Genomic DNA, 24,742 nt, shown 5'->3' with positions numbered 1-24,742 from the left:
TCCCAGCACTTTGGGAGGCTGAGATAGGTAGATCACCTGAGGTCAGGAGTTCAAGACCAGCCTGGCCAACAAGGTGAAACCCCAACCCTACTAAAAATATAAAAATTAGCCATGTGTGGTAGCACACACTTGTAACTCCAGCTACTTGGGTGGCTAAGGCAAGAGAATTGCTTGAACCTGAGAGGTGAAGGTTGCAGTGAGCCAAGATTGCACATTGCACTCCAACCTGGGTGACAGAGCAAGACTGTCTCAAAATAAAAAAAAGAACAGGACTTACAGGACTTTCATTCATGTCTGACTCTAGAGCCCAAACTTTTTTTTTTTGAGACAGGGTCTCATTCTGCCACCCAGGCTGAAGTGCGGTGATGCAATCATGACTCACTGCAGCTTTGACCTGAGCTCAAGAAATTCTCCCACTTCAACCTTCCAAGTAGCTGGGACTACAGGTGCATGCCACCAAGCCCGGCTAATTTTTGTATTATTTGTAGAATCGGGGTTTTGCCATGTTACCCAGAGTGGTCTCGATTCCTGAGCTCAAACAATCTGCCCACTTTGGCCTCCTAAATTTCTGGGATTACAGGCATAAGCAACCAGGCCCACTCTTAGCCATTGCTCTGCTGCCAGATCTAAGAATAAATCAAAGATTAACCTATTTAAATTCAGAGGAAAGTACAAGGAACAATTGATCCAAGTTCCAGGGAAACAAATTTCAGTTCTCTACAAGAAAAATTTAGCAGTATAGGCTGCCCAATGATATTGAGAGGCCTGGGCTTCCTGAAAATGTCAGAGTTAGGACAAAAGTCTACCAGAAATATAGACCTGGAAGTTACCATTCTAAGACTCTTTGGTTTCCTTGCTAAATTCCACTTAACATCATGAATCGCTCAACCTTAATAACAGGTTTTGATATAAGACCAGAAGGCCAACTGGTGCTCTGGGCCATTGCTCACCTTTATGATGTTGGCACAGAACCGCTCCCAGAGTGACAGCTCTCCTTCCTTGATCCATGACATAGTTCTTTTCCAGTCAGAAGATCACCCCAGAACAACCAAACACCAGCCAGGTAATCTTGGATAAACAAGAAAGAAAATAAGACACCAAGGTTTGTAAAGAGCTATAATTGACTTCTGGGGAATCAGCTGGACTGTGGAGAGCAGTCAGCATTAGAATCCAAAGGCACTGGTCTAAGCCTCTAATCTTTTACCACTCAGAGTTTTATAAGCCAATGAGACCTCTGGAGGGCAAAAACCTTTGCTCGGTTCTCCTGGCTTTGCGGACTTGTTCCCATTCCCAGTTCCTCAGTATCTGCACTGACTTCTTCTGAACATCTAAGTCGGTTTCCTGCCATATCATGGTGACCACATCTTGATCATTCCCCATTTCTTCCTTCTCCATCTTCCCCCAAGCTGTTTCCCACTCTGCGCTCCCAGTTACTAACCCCTTCAGTTATCGCACCCCTGCTACTTCACGCCTCAGTGGTCTCCTGATTATTCCCTCTGTCGTCCTTTTGCTTCTCCCGCAGCTGCCCCGCGCCCAGTCACCCTCTCCTCCTCTCGTTCACCCCTTCAGTTCACCCGCACCTGATTCGCTCCGCTAGGCGCGTCCTCACTGCTTAAGTGGGCCGGCACTTCCTCACGACGTGGCGCCAGAAGAACACGTCATCTTTGGGCGCTGGGGCACGCCCCCTCCGTCACTCAAGGGGTGGGGCCCTGCCCTGCGCCTGTGCTTGCTGGCTTGGAGGGGAGGGCGTAGCGAGCGTTTTGGGTCTGCAGTTCTCAGTCCCGCGGGACGTGGAAGGGGATGTGGGTGAGAGCCAGGCTCCTGTGACTCAGCGGAGCGGGAGGCCGGGCTCCAGGCCACGTGCTAGGGGACAGGCTGGGGAAGGCGGAGTTGAGCACAGCGTGGTCAGCGGAGGGGTCGGTAGACTCAGATTTGGCGTCTGGAAAACGCGCCAGGGAAATGTGTCGGGGGCAAGAATCGAGGCGTTTCTCGGCCTTCGAAGGCAGCTTAGGACTGCTCAGAAACGGAGCAAGGCAGCGTCCTTACCTTGGAATGCCGCAGAACCGGCCTTCATTAGAGCACTAGTACATACTCTTGAAAATTATTTTGTTAACGTTTCGTGCTTTATTTAGTGGATTTAATCCTCTGGGAAGAAGTTCCCAACCGCAGCCAGTCTTACAGACGCGCAGAATATGAATCTATTTTGAGGCACGCGTATTTTAGGATTTGTGGATTCCCAAGACCCATCCCAAAGAACTCAAGAGAAGGGGTAAGGCCAGAAGGAGCTCTGCCGTAAGAATGACTTTTAAAATAACAGAAAGGTACTCGCTTTGGCAGCACATAAACGAAAATAACATAAATTAACCCTGGCAGAAAAGCTAAGGGCATTAGCTCTGTACTGAACCTTTACGAGAAAAGGGTTGCAAGAATTTTAGGCTCACAAAAGAAATTGGTTCAGTTTTCTCAAAACTGAAAAAGGAGGAAAAAATTCTTAACAGATTTTGATACAACCAATATTTCTTGCAAACCCCATAATACAACTTCCATCTGAATGTTTTGAGTGGAATAGAAATTCACAATTGTCATAAAAACCTTTTGTCGCATTTCACCTTACATTATTAAAGAAATGAGGCAAGGAAGAGACGTTTTACTGGCAATGTCTAATTGATGTCTTCCACTCTTTCTAATGAAAGGGGCTATTTTAACACAGCAACATGATCAGAGAAAGCCCTAAAGATGAGTAGAAATTAATAGTATTGAGCTCTTCCATTCTTCCACACACCACCATGCCCGGCTTTGCAACCTGGGGAGTAAATTTCAGCCCAAGTTACTTCATTTTGCAGCAAGACAATTTAACAAAGCCCACTAGTAGTTTGCTGCTTCATGAGATTCTCTTGTTAGCTTTGACTTTTGATGCAATTAAGGAGCCACAGAGTCCCTGGAATGGATGTATGAAACTTTCTTACCCTCGCTCTGATGTCAGGACTGAGGATTTAAACTGGTTTCCCTGTACTTTGTTAATATACTTGATTTACCTCCTATCAAGTTTTTTTTTCTTTTTAAAATCCTCCTTCCCTTAGTGGGAATAAGTGTTTAAAATTCAGTGTTCTTGCTTGATGACTTGTGATATATATATATATAAAAAATTCGATGTTCATCAAAAAGCTAACAAACTTTGGCTCGAAGAAAATGTTGCATTTATAGCTAGTCAGTGTATCTCCTCTGGCCTCAATTTCCCCAGTTCCACAACACATTTCTCTCCTTGGGGTGCTGCAAGGGGTTAATTAATTAAGATTTGTAAAAGGCTTTGAGTAGTAGGGGACAAAGTATTATTAGGGTCTCATGCCCCAAGCCATGGCCCCATCCTTTCATCCCAGCCAGTGGCACAGGCAACCCCATTCTTATGCATGCCAAGCCCCTAATCCCCTCTTGAATGTGGAAGCTTCCAAGGAAAGGACAAGAGGCCTTAACTAGAAACAAAAAATCCACTGTAATGAGGTGCTAAGAGGACTGAACTTTCAAGGTTCATTCCTAACAAAGTGGCTGAACAGAAAAACTTAATGGTTCCTCTGTGACTTCTGAGTCTCAATCCAAGGAAGTGGGAATCATGGGAAAGGCAAAAAACATCTGACAAGGGAATGACAGTTTGAGTACCAATAAGTCTTTATTTATTCATTGTATTTTCCCAGGGCAAGGAGAAGGGAAGGGAAGTCAGCATGTGTTAATAAATGATTAGAAAATGGGAAAGGAAATACCCAGTACAGCAAAATCAACCATCAAATAAACACACCCCAGTGATGGGGTCACCAAAGCCCAAAGGGGCTCAATCTCCTGCAGTTTAGGAATGAGGGAAAGGGATCAGGAAAAGAACAGACAGGTACAGGCTTTCCTACCCTCCCTCCTATAAATTCAAGATTTTACACAAAGCTTTGGTTTCTAGCAGTAAACATGGAGTTACATTCGTTCGTCTCCTATTAAACAATCTTGTGGCCACTTTGACATAAGTTTCTAGCACCTGCATAAAAGTTCCTGAGTGACTTGGATATACATTCATATTCCCTTTCTTGGCCTCCTGACCCCACTTTCTATATGGAAGGCCCCCGATTGCATCTCTCTACTTTAGGATTAAAAATTAAGTAGGTTTGATCCACCTAAAATACAGCAGTGTCTTTTTTTTTTCTTTCTTTTGAGACGGAGTCTTGCTCTGTCACCCAGGCTGGAGTGCAGTGCCGCGATCTCAACTTACTGCAATCTCTACCTCCCAGTTTCAAGTGATTCCCCTGCCTCTGCCTCCTGAGTAGCTGGGATTACAGGCACACACCACCATGCCCGGCTAATTTTTTGTATTTTAGTCGAGATGGGGTTTCACCGTGTTGGCCAGGATGGTCTTGAACTCCTGATCTCGTGATCCACCCACCTCGGCTGCCCAAAGTACTGGGATTACAGGCGTGAGGCACCACGCCTGGCCTACAGCAGTGTCTTAAGTGTTTGTCATGAATACATCAAGAAATGGTCGGCCGGACATGGTGGCTCACCAAAACAAATGTATTGGTCTTGATTCAGGAGGCTGGAACAAGGAATGGAGGGTTTCTAGCTTCTTCCGGATTTTTGCATACCTTGTTTAAAAGTGGTGGAGACACTCCAAGCATTAAATGTGTATGAGTGTGGGTGTGTAGGTTTTCTTTTGGGGGTGAACAGAAAAGAGGGCAGGGTGGAAGACACTTTTTTAGGACAGAAGATCTGGTCTGATAGGTAAAGAGGAATACAAAAGAAAGGATGGTTCAAGATCCCCACTTTAAGAAGAGGGCCCCCCAAACTAATGTTTCAGATCTTTTTGCCTGGTGCAGAACCTTCTGTCAAAGATGCTTTGGCTATTTTTCTCTCAATACAAAAAGAAGTTTGTAAACAAAACCCCAAAGAACACGGAGAAAGACCAATACATTATATTTACACAAACTAGGCCACCTAGCAATCACCAAATTAGTGAAGTCCTACAAAGCCCAGACAAATACAATAACTAGAGGGGGGCAGCATTTAGGGGAGACAAGAACCCAGGATCAGACACACACCACCCAATGTGTTCTATTGCATTTGTCCCGTTTCAACACAGTGAGGTAGGTTTGCGGTGATCTCACAGCATGTAAACGAAACCCCCTTTTCTCCTTTAGCTACCATGACACTAGTAATCACTACTGCAGCAGGGCAGGACACGGGCCCCAGGCACCACAAAGCCCTGCTCGTGTGTCTTCCTGGAACCCAAGAATTTTTTGACAGGTTAAGGATTTTAGACCTTACTTCATATAGTCATCCCTTGACAGCACAGGATTAAGCACAGGGGTACTGGTCTTAAAACTTATCCTTACCGACTCCGGTTTTATGAACACACATACCCTGTTGTGCATGGTAGGCCTCGTCTAATCTGGTGAAGAATGGATCTGGGATGTAAAGCACGTCCTGTGCCCTAGGATTAGACAACCCTCACCTAATCTTGGCTTCCTCTCTGGGCCTTTCGCCTGGCCCAGCCTCTCCTAGCCTCTCTGCACCACCATTTCCTGTTTAGACTAATTTCCAATCTTCCAGTAGGAGGCAATCAAGTCATGGGGCAACCCAGTTAAAACCTAGTCTCCCATAAAACATTTTCAAGGCAGAGGGGGTTTCAAGAGGACACTATGGCAGAAAAGCCAGCTCTCATTGGCAAAAATGAGGTAGTTCAATAGGCTGTGCACTCCAAATGGTTGCTCTCCATGGGGGCAAAAACAACAAAAAGTATTCCTGCTGTGCAGACCTGGAGCTGCTGCCGACTTATCCCTGAGATTGCTCATGTACCTGAGAACACAGTGCAGGAAATGAGGGCCTTAGATTAAAATATACAAAAATACAAAACCAGAATATTTATATTAAGGAAAAAAAAGTTAAAATGCACAAGATACGTCATTCGCACACAGCTAGTGCAGTTGGCATCCTGGAGAAAGTGGGACCCAAGGTGCAGTATCCAAGGGAGCAAATAAATAAAATCACATTGACCCAGAATGGGGTGGGGTGAGTGTAGGAGCAGCAGGTCTGCAGCTGTTCCCCCAAACACCCTTTTTGCCATAATCACTACCCATTGCTTGGGACAGTTGCCAGCACCCTATCCCAAAAGTGGGTATGAGGATATAAGATGTGGAAAAAAAAAAAAACTGCCTTATTCCTGAGAGATTCCCTTCCACAGAATGTAGTGGCTTGGCTCCATGAATCTGGTCTTATACTTAATCATTTCACTCTGGCATGGGAATTATTATTATACATCCTTCTTTAAAAGGAAAACAACTTCCCTATCCAGGCCACTTTCAAAAGCTGGAAATTCTGGGGATGGAGCCTCAGATAAAGCGTGCAGGTTGTAGGGTGATTCCCTCCTCCTGGTCGCCCCCAGAACCCTCACTTGCATTTGGACAGAGCATGGATGGAGTTCCTTTGACTCACCCTTTCCCCCGACCTAGAGGGAAGAAAGGGTGATGGTGTGAACCCCAGCCTGAGATATATGGCAGTGCCAACTAGCCCCAATGCACCCTATTCCCACTTTCTCCACTCTGCCTGCTCCTCAAAACTTCCTGATAGCAAAAGAATAGCCCCCACCCATTGGGGCTCAATTCTGGGCCTCCGGGAGCAGGGCGGGGCTGTGAATTTCTTCTTCTTCCTCCCGAAAGTATGTTGGCTTTCCCTGTGCGCTAGGGGCCTGCTGGGCCTTCAGTGGACATGAGGCTACCATATGGCTGATGCTCTGGCAGAAGTGGCACTTCTTGGGCTGGGGTGGCAGCTTGCATTCCTTGGCATGATGGTCTAGACCTCCACAGTTGTAGCACCTAGTACAAAGCAAGACGGTAACTGAGAGAAAGGAGCAAGAAGAGGCCAGATGCCTCCCATGAATGAGGACACCTGGGCTGTGGTACAGGTTTGTCACTTACTTCCCTTCCCAGCGACCAAACTTCCCACTTACAAAAGGAGGACTATTACTAAATGAGCTTTAAGTCCTTTCCACATCTCATTGTCTAGGTGAACTCTTCAGATTCATGTCAACTTGAAAGTACCAGAAATTAGAAGTTACTGACACGAACTGGGAACTGAAACTTGGGAGATAGGAGAGATTCTTCCATACCCTTAATATAGGAGAAATTAAAGAAGCCAAATTATAGTATCTATTCAGAGCTAAGGTGTTTTAAGGCCAAGCAAGATTAAGGAAACAGCTATTTGCAGACTTTATAAAAAAACAACAGATAGGCCGGGCGCGGTGGCTCAAGCCTGTAATCCCAGCACTTTGGGAGGCCGAGGCGGGTGGATCACGAGGTCAAGAGATCGAGACCATCCTGGTCAACATGGTGAAACCCCGTCTCTACTAATACAAAAAATTAGCTGGGCATGGTGGCATGTGCCTGTAATCCCAGCTACTCAGGAGGCTGAGGCAGGAGAATTGCCTGAACCCAGGAGGCGGAGGTTGCGGTGAGCCGAGATCGCGCCATTGCACTCCAGCCTGGGTAACAAGAGCGAAACTCCGTCTCAAAAAAAAAAAAAAAAAAAAAAAAAAAAAAACAACAGATATAGCTAATGCTATCTTGTCCCATCATTTGCAAATCCATGGTCTCCATTAATTTTAAAACCATCCTATGAGGTTAGTATCACTGCCTTCACTTAACAATTAAGGCTAGGGCTGGGCACAGTGGCTTATGCCTGTAATCCCACCACTTTGGGAGGCTGAGGCAAGTGGATCATGAGGTCAGAAGTTCAAGACCAGCCTGGCCAAGATGATAAAACCCCGTCTTTACTAAAAATACAAAAATTAGCCAGGCATTGGTGGCGGGTGCCTGTAATCCCAGCTACTCGGGAGGCCGAGGCAGAGAATTGCTTGAACCTGGGAGGTGGAGGTTGCAGTGAGCTGAGATCAGGCCACTGCACTCCAGCCTGGGCAACAGTGTGAGACTCCATCTCAAAACAAAAAAAAAAAATTGAGGCTAGAGCAAAGTTAATTGTCCCAAGTGGAAGCACTAAGTTACCCCCAGTGCCATCCTCACGTGCTGCCCTTGCTTACACCTATTGCAGAGACTCAGTCACCTAAATGCTGCCAGGAGCCACAGGCTTCCCTTCATCTCTGGCAATGAGACCCAAAAAATGGCAGGATTGGGAGATAGGGGATGTCCCTAGCAAATTATATAAGCTGCCTTCCAATCCATACCTGTCTCCTTTTGATCTGCGCTTCTGCATGTTCTTCCCCTTTGGCCGCCTCTCACTCCCAATACAGAACACCCCACCAGGTCCAGTGACACGGATGGATTCCAGACCCTTGGCTGACTTCTTAAAGGTGAACTCCACGGCCTCACCCTCCTTCAAGCTCCGGAAACCCTCCATGTGCAGCTTACTCTGATGAAGGGAAACGCAGAAAATTTTAACATTAGTTTCCATTATTACACCAAAAGACAAGGAACACACTTATTCCTGTAGGGTAGGAAGATTAAATGTGATGGTACTCCTATTTTACTGGTAAGGAAACTGACTCAAAGAGTCACCATGATTAAGAACTACAGATGTCTACTAGTACATTAACAAAAATCATAATTATATAAGCAGATGCCACTTTGTAGCTATTCAGATTTAAAGTTCTTAATAAAACAGAACAGGGGGCTCATGCCTGTATTCCCAGCACTTTGGGAGGTGGAGGCAAGTGGATCACCTGAAGTCAGGAGTTCGAGACCAGCCTGGCCAACATGGTGAAACTCCATCTCTATTAAAAATACAAAAAATTAGCCGGGCATGATGGCAGGCACCTGTAATCCCAGCTACTTGGGAAGCTGAGGCAGGAGAATTGCTTGAACCCGGGAAGTGGATGTTGCAGTGAACCGAAATCACACTATTGCACTCCAGCCTGGGTGACAGAGCGAGACTGTTTCAAAAAACAGAAAAATTTCTAAATATAAGCATTTATAAGAAATCAACAAATATAAAATTACCAAATTTAAAGTGTCATGCTATAGAGGTTGCAGTGAGCCGTGAACTGTGATGGCACCTTTGCACTTCCAGCCTGGGCGACACAGTGAGACTTCATCTCAAAATAAATAAAATAAAAATAAAGTGTCATGCTATAAAGCACTGAAACATTTATTTTTCACATAATGCCTCCCTTAGTATTTATACCATCATCAAAAGACCAAATAAGTAGAATACTTATAGCACTGCCTGGGTGACAGAGCGAGCCTCTGTCTCCAACAACAAGAGAGTGGAGAGGGCAGGCACCGTGGCTCACCCCTGTAATCCTAGCGGAGGTGGGAACATCGCTTGAGCCCAGGGGCCAGAAGTTGTAGTGAGCCAAGATTATGTCACTGCACTCCAGCCTGGGTGACAGAGTGAGACCCTGTCTCAGAAACAAACAAAAACATCAAAACCCTCAGAATATATTTAACAAGGTAAAAAGCCTACATGAGGAAAAAGCTCAGATTATATTAAAGAAAAAAATAAAAAATATACCACCATCTTGGATTGGACGATTCAGTGATTCTAAAGGCTATGGGAAAAATATAAAGTGCCAAGAATACAAAATATTACAGTTTACTTTAAATTGGATATAATTAGCAGATTAGCAACTATAAAGGGAAAAACAGCAAGTTTACAGTAGAGAAAACTGGCAGATAATACCCTAGTCAATTTCTTTGAGTTTAGCTTTGCCTACAGTGGGACACATGTATCTCCTCACTAAGGACATATGACTTTAAAAATGCACATCCTGAATCTAACCTTGAGGGAACATCAGACAAACCCAAACCGAGGGACATTCCTATAAAACAGGATTTCAAAAATGTCAAGGTTATAAAAAGACAGCCTGAAGAACTGAACAGTTCAATGCAATCCAAGATTCCAGATTAGATCTTGAAACAGGAAAAAAAATAAGACAATTGACAAAATTTGCATACAGTATATAGATAAATGTATCAGTGTTTAATTTCCTGATTATGATTACTGTACTGAAATTATGTAAGATTAACATTCCCAGCCAGGCACAGTGGCTCACGTGTATAATCCCCAGCCCTTTGGGAGGCCGAGGTGGGTGGATTGCTTGAGCCCAGGAGTTCGAGACCAGCTTGGGCAACATGGCAAAAACCTGTCTCGGCAAAAATAATACAAAAATTAGCCAGGCATGGTGTCGCATACCTGTAGTCACAGCTACTGGGGATGCTGAGGTGGGAGGATCCCTTGAGCCCAGGAGGCAGAGGTTACAGTGAGTAGAGATCACACAACTGTGCTCCAGGCTGGGTGACAGAGTGAGACCCTGTCTCAAAAACAAAAAAAGGATCAATATTCCCATTCTTAGGAAATACACACTGAAATATTTAGAAATAAAAGTGCTGGCTGGGCGCGGTGGCTCACGCCTGTAATCCCAGCACTTTGGGAGGCCGAGGCGGGTGGATCACGAGGTCAAGAGATCGAGACCATCCCGGTCAACATGGTGAAACCCCGTCTCTACTAAAAATACAAAAAATTAGCTGGGCACGGTGGCGCGTGCCTGTAATCCCAACTACTCAGGAGGCTGAGGCAGGAGAATTGCCTGAACCTAGGAGGCGGAGGTTGCGGTGAGCCGAGATCGCGCCATTGCACTCCAGCCTGGGTAACAAGAGCGAAACTCCGTCTCAAAAAAAAAAAAAAAAAAAAAAAAAAAAAGAAATAAAAGTGCTTACTGTCTCCACCTTATGGTTAAAATAAAAAAAAGAATAAAACTATCTGTACCAAGACAGAGAGTGACAAAGCAAATGGAACAAAATGTTAAGAATCTGGGTAAAGGTTATGTGGGAGTGTTGGGTATTGTTCTTGCAGCCTTTTTGAAGTTTGAAATTATATCAAAATAATGTTACTGAAAGACAGTATAACCCAAGCAGATGGATCAGGGGATTAAAATGGAAAATCACAGGGAAAGATCTGAGAATATATGGAGAAATCAATAGGTAAGGAAAATAATTCAATAAATGCTGCTATAAAAATTAAATCCATTTGGAAAGGAAGCCAGATTCCTATACACTTTGTATGATACATATGCAAAATACATTTCAGAGGATTTAAACACCTCACTGTTCAGAATAATACAAAAATTTAAGATGGATAATCAGACTAATAAAACTATAAAAACATACCATAAATCAGTAAGAAAAAAGAACTACACAACATAAGCAGATATAAGAAGGAAGTCTTAAATTAGCTGGGCAAGTTGGCGCACACCTGGAATCCCAGCTACTCGGGAGGCTGAGGCAGGAGAATCGCTTTAACCCAGGAGGAGGTTGCAGTGAGCCAGGATCGCACCACTGCACCCCACAGCCTGGTGACAGAATGAGACTCAAAAAAAGGAAATAGGCCAGTGCGGTGGCTCATGCCTATAATCCTAGCATTTTGGGAGGCTGAGGTGGGCAGATCACGAGGTCAAGGGATCAAGACCATCCTAGCCAACATGGTGAAACACTGTTTCTACTAAAAATACAAAAATTAGCTGGGCGTGGTGGTGCACACCTATAATCCCAGCTACTTAGGAGGCTGAGGCAGGAGAATCACTTGAACCCGTGAGACAGAGGTTGCAGTAAGCTGAGATTGCGCCACTGCACTCCAGCCTGGTGACAGTGCAAGACTCTGTCTCAAACAAACATACAAACAAAAAAATGGAAATAATCTACCAGTTTATTTGAAGGGAAATGGTTGAATAAATATGGTACATTCATAATAATGAATACCATGCAGCCATTAAAAACAATGTAAAGTCTTTGGTTTGTTGACAGCCACATTTTGGTACCTGAAATCATGCCTAGCACATTTTGAATGAGTTAATGAACCAAGAGGCAGATTTTTACTCATTCAGCTGACAAACACAACCAAATAATATTGTTAAAGAAGAAAAGAGCTAGAACAATATGTATGGAATAATCCCATTAGAATACTGTATGTTTATATCGAAATTTAAGAACACTGATACTTATAAAGCAGTTAGCAAACAGCCAGCAGCCACCAAGAAAAAGAAAAAAAGAAGCTATTCATACAGCTAGTTCTGCAGCAAAGCCAGGGTGAGATGAACCCAGATTTCCTGATTTAAAGTTCAGAGCTCATTCTATCATGTCACTTACTGCACCACCAACTTGACCTTAGTGGAGGTGACAGCATTTCAGACCCCAGAATAGACTTTATTACAGCTTCATCTATTATAGTAAAACAACAGTGTGTCAAATATGTCAACAAAGAGTTGTCATCACAGAAAATGGAGGAGCAAAAGGGATCACTGTGCGCTTACCTAGTCCTGGCTCAAGGGAAGTAGCGTTAGTATTTTATGCTGGTGGCTTAGCGGGGAGTATTCCAAATTGGAACTGAGATAAAACATGCTCTTCAGCAAGATGGGAACCACAGATTACTCAATCACTTACATTTTTCGTGTTTTGTTGTTGTTTGTCATTTTGAGACAGGGTCTCACTCTGTGACCCAGGCTGGAGTGCAGTGGTGCCATCTTGCCTCACTGCAACCTCCACCTCCCGGGATCGAACAATTCTTCTGCTTCAGCCTTGCCAGTAGCTAGGATTACAGGTGCCTGCCACCACGCCCAGCTAATTTTTGTATTTTTAGTAGAGATGAGGTTTCACCATATTGGACAGGCTGCTCTTGAGCTCCTGACCTCATGATCTGCCTGCCTTAGCCTCCCAAAGTTTGAGATTACAGGTGTGAGCTGCCATGCCTGGATAATTTTTTGTATTAAGATGATATTGCAGGCTGGGAGTGGTGGTTCATGCCTGTAATCCCAGCACTTTGGGAGGCTAAGGCTGGAGGATCACTGGAGCCCAGGAGTTTGAGACCAGCCTAAGCAACACAGTGAGACATCCCTCCCCCATCTCTACAGCATCACAAAATTAGCCAGGTGTGGTGGTGGTGTGCACTTGTAGTCTCAGCTACAGGTTAAAAAAAAAGTTCAGGTCAAGGCTGCAGTGCACCTAGATTGCACCACTGCACTCTAGACTGGGGACAAGAGACTCTGTCTCAAAAGAAAAAAAAAAAAAGACAGTATTGCAAAAGATGAATTTCCATTTTAGGTAATTGGTTAAGACCATAGGCTCTGGAGCCAGACACATCCTGGCTCATGTAATGCTGGTTCTGTCAATCACTGGCTGTGTGACCTCGGTCAGTCACTCACCTCTGGGCATCAGATGCTTCAGAGAATGGGAAAACAGTACTATCAACCTAACAGGTTCTAGCGAAGATTATACAGGTGTGGAAATAGCAAGTGTTCGGTAAATACTCCATGTATTAGTATTTGTAGCTGTCCCACTACAGAAATATTCCAAAGATACGGGATCTTTGCACTTGTTTTATGCCCACAGGAACATCCAGGGATGTCATGACCACCCATCTCCAACTTAATGTGGGGAAAGGGGCAGAACATTAAAGCAGGAAATGAAAACACTGCAAAGGCAAAAGGGCCTTTCTTTCTCGCTGTTGCACAGTTTAAAGTGAGATTTGTAAGGTCAGGCATGGTGGCTTACAGCTGTAATCCCAGCCATTTGGGTGGATGAGGCGGATGGATCCTGAGCTTGAGCTCAGGAGTTGGGAGACCAGCCTGGGCAACATGGCGAAACCCTGTCTCTACAAAATATACAAAAATTAGCTCAGACTGGTAGTGTGTGCCTGTGGTTCTAGCTGTCTGGGAGGCTGAGGTAGAAGGATCGGTTGAATCCGGAAGGCAGAGGCTGTAGCAAGCTGAGATTGAGCCACTGCACTACTGACTGGGTGACAAAGCAACACTCCATCTCAAAAAATGTAAATTTAAGTTAAATTTGACTTATTTCTTATTGAACTGGGTGGGACAAGAGATGCAATTAGTGAGTGAGTCGGGAGGTCCTAGAAAAGCCAGACCAAGAGACTTCTTGACCCAGGCAATTTCAGCTTTAGGCTGGGAGGCTCCTAGTTCTAGCTGTAATTCAGCAGGTAAGTGGTTAAAAACAAGGGTTGATTGAGTCTGAGAGCCTGTTCCCTCCTTTCTTTAATCATCTATAAAATGGAGTAAATACTAATTTTATGGTAGTGCTATGAGGTTTTATGCATGGAAAGTAGTTAGCACTTCGCCTGCCACACATAAATCCTCAGGGAGTAGCAATTATCAACCTCTTCAGATGGGATGGGGCCGGTTAACAGAGAGAACTAAGTGCTGAGCATCTGGTTTTATCCTAACTAGCTGTGGAAACTCAGAAGAATATCCCCTCTCTGAGCCCCAGTTTACTGAAGAGTAACACCCTCCTCTATGGACACCTCATAGGCTTATTTTGAGAAGAAGAGGATAATATAAATGGGACATGCAACAAGAAACTGACTAGTCCTCTCAGGTCACTCACTCCATCACTGGAGGATCTGAGGTCCGTTTTAAGACTTTTACAGAGTAAACCCCCCACCCCTGCAGGCACCAAGATTTAAACTGGTGGTCTCCAGGGTTGGCTCCCTGCCCCCCTCTCCCGCCCCGTTCTAAACACATAGTTTGAATTCCTCTCTTATCAGATAGGTAATCAGCGTGCAGCCCCACAGAGCCAGCCTCCCAGGGCCTGCATCTGAAAAGGGCCTGAAATTCTTGTACCACCCCCACTCCACCCCCAACCACACACAAAGCAGGGCCCCGCCCCTCTCCCCATCCCCTCCGAAAAGAAAAGACCTTAGGGGGAGGGGCATGGCCTGAGCTCCCCCTATAGAGCCCAGCCCCAGGAAACAAAGAGTTGACACTGGCTGGTTCTGGTGGTCAGATTCCTGGAGTTCCAAGGCGCAGATCCCTCTTGCATCCCCCTCTCCCTCCTCCCTACATTCAACAGTTTCTTCCTTCCTCTCCTTGTTGGGGTTATGGTCACAGTGAGAGACTAGATATAGAAACTCCTTCCTTCCCCAGGCAGTCTTGCCAAAGTCACCATCAGTGGTCATCTTCCCTTCTCTGGGTTGCTCACCACCCACTTCATGGATAGAACCAAACAGGAACCCCTCCCTTTGGGTCCCTTCAGTCCAATCCTGAATTATTGATTCAGATAAATCATTTTAAAGGGGAGGGGGAGAGGAGGCACAACTCACACCATCCTTTGCCAATTTCTTCAAGTTAGGACTGGGCAGCCTACATGGGCCTACTGTGTTGGTGAATGTGGCATCAGACAACAGAAAGCATTTCTTTTTCTTTTTTTGATGGCAGGGAAGGAATCTCTCCAGTTAAAAGTACTTAGTCCTTCTGATCCCTTCTTAATATCTCAATAACTGCCTGCCCTGCCCTATCCAACCCACACCAAGTACCTCATCCCAGCTTCAATTTTGCCTTTACAAGTTTAGAGACAGAATAAGCCTAAGGGGTCACTTAGGAAATGTAGAGTTAAAAAAAAATCATTACAAAAGAAGAAAAAAGTATGAACAACAACAACAAAAAGAAACAGAAAAAAACCCACACAGGAACCTAAGTGTCCCTCTTTCTACATAAGTGGCAACAGAGTCAGAATTTCAGGGTACTTGCTACAGTTGTGTGGATTAAAGCTGGGGTTCTTGGCTCTTCTGCGAGAGGCCATTCCAGCTCTTCTTCCAAGACCATTCTAGTTCAAGATTACATAACGCAGGTCTCTACCTCAGTTCTAAGTTCCTAGCTTGCACAGACATTTGTAGAACAGTCCAAGTACTATCCAAAATAACTGTTACTAATTGATGCTTACTGTGGGCTAAGTGGTGTTCTAACCACTATACATGTTGTAACTCATTTAACCTTCGTATCAAACCTGTGCAGTAGGGTGTTATGAAGACCCTCATGTTACAGCTTGAGGACATGGAGGCAGAGGGGTTAATAAGCACCTTGGTTAAAGTCGCCATAAGAGGCAAGAGCTGAGCTGAGTGCAGCTAGCCTAACTCGCCAATGCAATCCAATATGATACAAGTCACATATGTAATTGAAAACTTTCAGCCAGGTGTGGTGGCTCACGCCTGTAATCCCAGCACTTTGGGAGGCAGAGGTGGCGGATCACCCGAGGTCGGGAGTTCCAGACCAGCCTGACCAACTTGGAGAAACCCCATCTCTACTAAAAATACAAAATTAGCTGGGCGTGGTGGTGCATGCCTGTAATCCCAGCTACTTGGGAGGCTGAGGGAGGAGAATCACTTGAACCCGGGAGGCAGAGGTTGTGGTGAGCTGAGATCGCACCATTGCACTCCAGCCTGGGCAACAAAAGTGAAACTCCATCTGAAAAAAAAAAAAAGGAAAGAAAACTTTTTAGTTGCCACGTTTTAAAAAGCAGCCGATGAAAGTAATTTTAATGACTCAGTCCTGTGATGTCACAGCTCTATCTTAACACCATTCCTGGAGGTAAGATTTGGTAAGGGTTAGGAAACCAACCGGTTCTCCCAGAGCAGTTATTGATTGGATGGTGTGTGTGTCAAGGAGGGTTGTGAAAGGGGTGTCTGGAACTGAAGGCTGCAGGCAGCCAATCCTTCTCATCTCTGCTCAGCCACAGCCAGGCCCTCTAGCACCTGCGTGGAGTTCTCCACCAGATGGCGCTGCTCAGCCTGTCTGCCCAAAGGCAAGCCAGATGGAGCCTAGACCAGGAGGGATTGAGTTGTGAACCCAAGTGTTCAGGCAGATTTATCTCCACAGCTCTTTAGGACAGTCATCTTGTCCTCCTCGTCCCAGTCTGCCCCCACCCAACCACCTGCTTGATCAAGGATAAGAATGAAGGGTTCCTAGAGTTCTAGGCCAGAAACTCAGTTCTTGTATTCTACTGCTTAGAAAAGCCAAGTACTCACCCTGGATTTTAGTTTCATGTCTAAATTAAATAACTCCAAGCTGAAATCATGTTAAATAAGTCTGTATCAACTATGTATTCTCCCCCAACTCCTGACGTCCCAGACTGACTCTGTGTTTATGGCCAGAGGTTGCTATTCGTGCCTGCAGGAAGACAGGAGGAGTAATTTTACTTAGGGCAGTTAATCCAAAAAAGAAGAATTACAGTAGAGTATGATTGTTTGATTAGAAATGTTCAAGAAACTAAATGGCCTTGGTGAATGTCACTGAAAACCACGTATAAGGCAAGCAGCAGTGTCAACAACCACGGGGTAGAAACTTTCCATATTTGAAGCTTTGTTCAGGATGGCAGCATGGCCTTTACTTAAGACATTGTCTAGAAGCATGTCTCGGAAAGAGGAGGACCCCAGAAGATTCCACAATGTCTTCATTAACCTTCCTACCTCTCTACCAACTTTCTGAAAAATCAAGTCAGTTTATTTTTAAGCTGCTTTTTCCTATTAAGACAGAAATAACTCATGGATGGCCACTAAATCTGTGGCTTCCAATCTATCAACAAAAACAAGAGGATCCTTTCTGAGCTCAGAGTTGTGATCTACCGACATTCACTTCACTAACTTTCATAGTGCTATGTTGTGTCCAGGCCATATTCTAGCCAGTCCAGGAAGCACGCAGCTACAGTTAACACCCCTCTATCTCTCTAGTTTTTTTCTCTGGACAACGACCTCTGCCGACATGGACCCCAGACTGCTAAGTGTATTTCTAATTCACCAGGTTCCTCAAGATGCCCCTTTTTTAATGCATTCCTTCAGCCCACCAAGTGCATACTAGAAAATTAACCAGGCAGCTAAGTTCTTCCCTGCAAAGAGTTTATGGGTTACATAGAGAGGGGTATAAGACCAGTATATCAATAACTAGACATGCATTGAGTAATCAGAGAGGTGCAGTGTCACAAATCAGGAGGAGATCCCGTCTATTCCGCCATCCACCCCCACAACCCCACCACCAAACCCAGCAGTCCTAACCACGACTCTGAATAAGGTTGCTCTTCCTACCTCTTCACTCATGGTTTTCAGAAAAAGCAGGCCACATGGCTTCAGGGCAGTTTCAGCAGTTTGTCTAGGTATTGTTTTCTCCTTACCCAACTTGGTCCCTTGGTCAAATTTGGGCTTTTCTTTTAACTCCAAGTCTTCTAATGCAGCATTTTAGCTTGAAAGCCAATTTAAATATATCTGGGTCCCGAGGAGCAATGGGAAAGCACGGAATTTTTCCTATTTCCAAATTTCTACAGGTCTGGAGAGTTTGAAAATTGAGCCACAGGAAACAGGACTTAAGCCAAAACTCTTGAAATGGCCCAAAATGAAGATTTTTGAATCCTTGATGAATCTCACGAAAATAGTTGACAGTTTAGCTTTCTTGCTCCAGCTCCTGTATAACTGTGCTTCTCAAGCAGGGATGAGATTTTGACTCCCAGGAGGACATTTGACAATGTATGGAGATGTTTTCGGTTGTCACAACTGAGATGCAACTGGCCTCTAGCGGGTAGAGGCCAGGAATACTGCTGTACATCCCATAATGCACAGGGCAGACTCCCCAGAGCAAATTATCCTGCTCAAAACATGTCAGTAGTGCTGAGGTCAAGAAACCCTAATTGAAGGGCTTGCTATCTATTTCACTAACTCTAGAGACAGGCAGATTTCTAGATCTAAAAATGTATACCTAAGGAAAAGAGTTGTTAGAGAAATCTCTTTGCTTTATGTTTTGTTGTTGTTTTGTTTGTTTTTGGCTAGGGGGTGGGCTTTTTATCCCCTTCATCTACACTTGAGGATATTACAGGATTATATCCAATTGGGAGAGAGCATAAGAGTGTTAGTTAACAGGGTGTTGGGATTCTAATAATCTCAACTTTGGAAAGGAAATGTTTTTAAATTGCCTTTCCCCCTTCCTCTTTACTTGCAAAGGGGCTCCCTGACCCCCTCCCTCTGGTAGATGCTATCTTAGGACAATTACCTTCTCACCAGCCCACCCCAACCCCAGGGTGCCCAACCCCAATAGCCAAAGAATGGGAAGTTTTGTTAAAGATTTCTTACTGTTTGCTTTGGGAACACTTTTCTCCCCCAGTTAACAATTTATCCCGTGTTTACTAAACTTCTTTGCCTTTAGATTTCCACAGAGTCATCTCTAATTTCTAGAGTGCAAAGACTAAAATCACTAGTCTAACTTACCTCTAAGGTGGAGTTGGAGGACCACGGAACCAAGCCTCCCCTGCATGCCACCATTATCAGAGCTACCAGGTAAAGGCTCAGGGAATTTCCACCCATCATCGTGCTTTATGAGTAGAACGGGAAGAGCTGGGGGTTACAAATTCTTAATTCTCTCCCAGCTCAGCTCCCTCTTGATAATATACTCAACTGTGGGTTCCTGGATGCTCCAAGACCCTAAAATCCAGAGTATTTCCAAGCCAGTCAGTACACCTGACCCAGCATATTGTAGACTCAACGCCTGCTCTATGCCACCCAACAGTTTCCCAATTGCTTTAGATCCTAAGGTGAAGCCTGCTGAGGCCCAAGTCCCCATTTGCTCAGAAAACAAAAACAAAAACAAAAAAACCTTCCTTGGGGTATGTATATCACCAAGGAGCCCCAGAAGATGAGGGGATACATTCCCCTCAGCCCCTCCCTATCTGGCAGGCTTTGGATGGGAGATGAGAAAACATTGGATCTGACTCTTTTATTCCAGCCTCTCAAAGTTGGGGGAGCTGTCCAATTCCCAGACCAGGAAAGATTTTAATCTCTTTGTGATCAGATAAATGGGAGAGTGGGGGAAGCTTGCTACCCTGCTGAGGAGGGCCATTCAAAGCTGGTTCCTGTAATAAAGTGATTTAATAGATCTAAAGAGGCCAATTCCCTTCTTTCTCCCACAATTACTTCCTGTGGGTTATCATTCACATATGTAAATTAGACAGGGAAGGGAGAAAAGCCACCAGTGGGAAACTTGCTGTCTAATGGGGGGTTGGGGGGATCAGGGTGCTGCAAGGAGGCAGCTAAGTATCCTGCTGCAGGTCCTCTTGGCAGATGTTTGAGTAGCCCACTGGCCCCATGGCCTCAAGAGCAAGTGGTGGCTCCCCATCTCCCTGCATCCTCCATCTCCCTTGTTTGCTCCTCGCTGAAGGCTAAGCTCAAAGACTTCCCTGCTGCCTCCAACCGGTCCACCCAGCATCTTCCTTCCCCACCCCTCCCCCCTAGAATGCCATCCCTCAGGCTCCAACCCTTAATCCCCACATCCTCCTTTCCCCTCCCCCACACCTCCTAAAGCCAACCTCCCTGAAGTAACCCCTCCCTGCCCGGCCTGGGTGTCAACCTACAGGATCTGGGATTAGCAATTTCTTTCCAGATCCAGCCCCAAACCTCCAAAGATGGAAGGCCCACAGGCAGCAAGCAACTTCCTTCCCATGGTCTTTATGGGTAGCTGGTGCCTTAGGACCACCGGAATGCCTCTAAGATATTCAGTAAGGGGAAGCCTGGGAGGAGGGAGACCTGAAGTCTCTGGCTCCTTGTTTGAGGCCAGGAATGTTAAGACAGCAATCAATGGCTGTCTGGGGCCATAAATGCCAAGCGGAGAATAGGTCCAGAGGCCAGCCTCCCTCCACCCCCTGCCCTGCGACACTGAATTTCACCCCCTACCGCGCTGCCCTGCTTTAACTGAGAACTTGGGGTTGCGACCTACCCACTTCCCTCCCAGCCTGGCCCAGGAACATAAGGAAGACCTTGGGTTTTCCTTCCTCATGGGAACTGGACAGCAAAGACCCCAGTCCTGAGCTTTCAATCCCCCAAATGGATCCTTCAGGGATCTGCAAAACCCAGTTTTTAGTGACCAGCCGGGTGAGGTCTGCATTAAAAGGGGCGAGGCTGACTTCTCGGCTTTACGCCCCCTTGGGTCCAGTAGCCAGTTGCCCTAACTCTCTCCCGCCCTCTGAGCTTCATTCAGACGTTGGAGGCGCTGGGCGCCCGGCTCAGGCCCGGCGTGTGCTTCCCTGGCCGGCCTGCTCGCCCTCCCCCCACCGGCAAGCACAATACAACCTTAGTTTCTGCCACATGGGGTCACCTCCCTGCCCCCTGCCCCTTCCCAGGGGAAAGAGGTAATAGACACGTGGTAAGCCGGAGGGGTTCCCGGAAGGGGGCGGGGGTGCTGATAATTGGTGCTGCCTCCCACTACTTCCCCCGAGATAGTTAACAGGGACTCAGAATTGGGGTGCCCAGGCAAAGACAGGGACGTATAACGAGGGCTCCTGATGGCCCTCAAATCAACAGCAAACCCGGCGCCCACCCATGGACATGAGCGCCTAGATGCCCTTCCCCGGGCAAAGTTACCGGAATCAGTCTCACCTGGTGCACAAAGACGTCTACTGGGGGGTCGAGCGCGACCCCGGCGCGGGCGGTCATGGACAGGAAGCCGAACCCCATGCGCACGTTGAACCACTTACAGATGCCTGCACCGTGCAGCAGCTGAGGCTCGTCCGCCGCCCGGGCCGCGTCTTCCGGCGCCTCCTCGGGCGCCTCTTCTGCCGCCTTGGCGCAGCCACCTGGAGATAGGGAGGTCCGGGCACTCAGCTAGGGGGCACGGAATCGGAGGGCCGTCTCGGGCCCCGGGCAGGGAGACCCGACTGTCCAGCCCCACAAGTGGACAGCCAGGAGGGGGAAGCTACCAAGCAACGGAAGAGAAGAAACCTGTCCCTGTCGCCTCCCGCGCTCCCCTAGCGTACACCGGGACAGTGGTGCCCCGAAAGTTTTGCTCCTCTTCCCATAACGCGTTTCCCGGCGACTCACGGCGGGACAGGCCTTTCTTCTCCATCCACCCACGTAGTCTGGCGCGCACGCCACTGGGACACCAAGGTTCCTTCCTCCAGAGATGGCCCCATGAAGCAGGAGGCTGCACCGTCTTGGGGTCCTTTGAGCAGCCTAGGGGTCGCTTTCCCACCTCCCTTCTACGTGGCTCCTGGCCGCCCCTGCATCCTAAGGTGTCCCCGCTAAGTCCCGAGCTCGAACCTGCAAACTGTTGGTTGGACACGGAGCCCATGGTAGTCGGCTGAGCCCGTGGCCCCGGGCCCCTGGTCGGGCGGCTGCTGGCCCCAGAGAAGTCCGAAGGCAAAGGGGTGGTTCGGAGAAGAGGCTGCTACATCTTCCCCGGCACAATAGCGGTGGGAGGGCCCACGGCTTTTCAAAGGCTCCCAAATTCTAAAAGACAATGACCCAACCCCCCGCGGGCAGCCCCCTCCCCTCCCCTCTCTCTCCTCTCCCCTCCCTTTCCCTCCGGCTCCTGCTCTGGCCCTCCCCCACCGCTCGGGTCTCTGACACCTCTGGGGTGTCCCTTCTCAGAACCTTGAGGTTTGACACCCCCTCCCCACACACACATCTGGAGATGGGGCTGTCTGTCCTAGAAGTCTTGAGTACCCTGGAATTTGGGATCCTGCACTTAGGACTCAATAGGGGTCCCCAAAGCAGATACAGGTGGGGGACCTGGTTGGGGGGTAGTTTTAAAACCACGTGACTGCTCCCACACACACTCACGCACCACCCCCACCCCCCGCGCAGATAATTATACATTCCAGAGAGTTGGGGGAGGGAGGTGTGAGCCTGGCGGCGCTGGCCAATCAGAAACACAAACCACCTGTCAAGGGAGAAATGGATGGGCCCTCCCCCTCCCCCAGCCCTTGAGCGCCCCTCCCCCTCTCTTCCCCCTCAGGCCTCTGAGCTGACCCGGCTGCTTGGCGCTGACCCGCTCTCACCCCCCATCCCCGTGTGCTTAGATAGACCTGGAGTTCTGGACGCTAGGAAGCCCGGGATGGGGGAGCAGGGGAGAGACTAGGGACACACATGACTGATCTGTCCTGACCAAGGCTCTGCCTCCCAAAGTCTGTCTGCCTCTGACTGCATCTGAATGTGTGCCTCCCGGAGTTTCCGACTCAGAGTTTTTCTGGGCCTCCCCCAGTTGGAAAAGAGAAAGTGCTCTTAATTGATTCTTTATAAAGGATTATTCCTTCTTTCCTCCCTCCAAACCTGTGTGTCTAAAGTTAGCCCCAGGTTAGCTCCCTGGAGAGCAGGAGGAACCCAAAGAGTCTTGAAGCTGTTTCTCCACAAGCTGCCTCCTCATCCTACCTCCACCCCATCCCCATCCCCTGCTGGAAGAGGGACGGGGTGGGTAGGTGGGTAGAGGTACCTCCTCTGTACTCCTCACACTCTTAGATTCCCAGGCCCTCCTTGTTTCAGAGTCCCACCCTAAAATTCGCTCCCGTCCCCATAGTGGGGTTGGTGGAAGAACTGGACTGGGGGAGGTCTCCTCATTTAAAGAGGTGGCCTCCCCTTCTAGGAAATAATGAGGGCTGGCTAGTGGGGGTGGCTACTGCCCTGGTCGGAGATGGACAATGGCCCGGGGCTCAGTGCACGGCCCTGGCCCTGCCCCTTCACTTCCGGTGCTCAGTTCAAACTGGACAATGCCAGCTCCGGCCAGTTCCCCTCCCCCACCACTACAACCCTTTTAAAGGGACAGAGCCTGCTTTCGGGGGCATCCGCTTGCTCTTCATTCAGTCTTCTCTCACTGAGTGTGCAGAACTTCTTAGGCTTCTCACGCTGTCTCTGTGTGTGTGTGTGTGTGTGCACGCGCGGGCGTGGGCACATGTATTTCAGAGAGACCGGATAAGTGGGGGTAGGGAGGGAGAAGATGAGGAGGAAAGCAAGTGACTGCAAGAAATTACTTCCCTTTCTCTCCTACGGAGTGCTTTCCAAGAAACGAAAACTTGAGCGTAAGGAATGGGAGGTGGGACTTCGGGGGACAAAAAGGACAACTGTGGCCCTTTGCTACTCAGCCTAAAAAATATATATCGTTAACAAATATTATTAGCAGTGCCCCACTCCCAACTGAGGACTCTAATTTAGATTTTTCAAGAGTTCTCCTAGTACATCAGCCAAAGGCGTTGTCTCCCGCTGTTAGTAGTGCCCTTAAAATAGATTCGCTCCCTGTACCTCTGTTCCTAAGATTCAGGAGCAGGTGGCTGAGATCTGGCTGAAAAAAAGGGAGGGAAAGGGGAGTTGAACTCTGGCTTCGCTTGGTGGGTTCTCTGGTGATGGGATTTTGGTCACCCGGGAATGTGCGGCCTGCTTCTCTGTCCAGGGTCCTGAAGACTCCGGAGCTCTGTCCACGGTGCTGAATTGAGTCACTCTGTCTTGGTTCCCAGCTCACAGTTTTGAGAATACCTTCTTGAGTTCCCATCTCCAAGTCTTTCCCAGAAAACCTGATTTTCCTCAATGCCTCTTCCCTCCCTGGTAACAATGACACATTTCAGATTTTTTTTTTTTTGAGACAGTGTCTTGCTCTGTTGCCTGGGCTGGATGGACTGCAGTGGTGTGATCTCCGCTCACGGCAACGTCCGCCTCCCAGGTTCAAGAAATTCTTCTGCCTCAGCCCCCAAGTAGCTGGTATTACAGGCACGTGCTACCACACCTGGCTAATTTTTGTATTTTTAGTAGAGATGGGGTTAAATCTTGGCTGGCCTTAAACTCCTGACCTCAAGTGATCCGGCCACCTCGGCCTCCCAAAGTGCGGGGATTGTAGGTGTGAGTCACCGCGCCCTGCCTAAAAGAGTTTTTTTGAAAGTCAAAGAGATGGCATTTTCGAATGCTAAAGCAGTGGCTTACACCTGTAATCCCAGCATTTTGGGAGGCCAAGGTAGGAGGATCGCTTGAGCCCAGGAGTTTGAGACCAGCCTGGGCAACATATTGAAACCCACCTCTACAAAAAATACAAAAATTAACCGAATGTGGTGTCACATGCCAGCTACTTGGGAGGCTGAGGTGGGAGGATCGCTTGAGCCCAGGAAGCTGAGGTTGCAATGATTAGATAGTGCCATTGCACTCTAGCCTGGGTCACAGACTCACCCAGGCCTTGTCTCAAAGAGCGAGAAAG

The 24,742-nt window shown here is 47.2% G+C and overlaps 2 protein-coding genes across 6 annotated transcripts in view; both read right to left on the bottom strand.

Annotated features, from left to right (window-relative positions):
- The window catches only part of DHDDS (dehydrodolichyl diphosphate synthase subunit), a 37,756-nt gene extending 36,104 nt beyond the window's left edge, over window positions 1-1,652 (bottom strand). For 2 of the 5 annotated variants that reach the window (XM_012440073.3, XM_012440077.3), the window contains exons 1-2: window positions 1,581-1,652; window positions 951-1,068 (exon numbers count right to left, since the gene is read on the bottom strand). In XM_012440073.3, coding sequence (XP_012295496.1) covers window positions 951-1,013 — 63 coding nt within the window. In that variant the 5' untranslated portion in view covers window positions 1,014-1,068; window positions 1,581-1,652. The other 3 variants (XM_012440071.3, XM_012440076.3, XM_012440074.3) reach the window with 2 other exon arrangements.
- A 4,973-nt stretch (window positions 1,653-6,625) lies between these two features.
- Window positions 6,626-21,859, bottom strand: LIN28A (lin-28 homolog A). Its single transcript, XM_064363746.1, has 4 exons — window positions 21,829-21,859; window positions 21,169-21,365; window positions 8,207-8,391; window positions 6,626-6,842 (listed from the first exon to the last, which is right to left on the bottom strand). Exons 1-4 carry the CDS (start codon window positions 21,857-21,859, stop codon window positions 6,626-6,628), a joined length of 630 nt encoding a protein of 209 aa, XP_064219816.1.
- Between the last annotated feature and the right edge of the window lie 2,883 nt (window positions 21,860-24,742).

Source organism: Aotus nancymaae, unplaced genomic scaffold (genome assembly GCF_030222135.1).
Source record: "Aotus nancymaae isolate 86718 unplaced genomic scaffold, 86718_ANA_hifiasm-v0.15.2.pri h1tg000053l, whole genome shotgun sequence".
Classification (NCBI taxonomy): domain Eukaryota; kingdom Metazoa; phylum Chordata; class Mammalia; order Primates; family Aotidae; genus Aotus; species Aotus nancymaae.
Note: the sequence above shows the minus strand (reverse complement) of the source record. Positions and strands in the feature narration are given on the sequence as shown.

Bases quoted from the DNA above. Each gene is read 5' to 3' on its own strand.
- LIN28A (XM_064363746.1), bottom strand. From the start codon at position 21,859: ATGGGCTCCGTGTCCAACCAACAGTTTGCAG. The intron at 21,366-21,828 runs GTTCGAGCTCGG...CCCTATCTCCAG, and splicing joins GTCCAACCAACAGTTTGCAG to GTGGCTGCGCCAAGGCGGCA. The intron at 6,843-8,206 runs GTATGGATTGGA...GCTTTGTACTAG, and splicing joins CGCAGATCAAAAGGAGACAG to GTGCTACAACTGTGGAGGTC.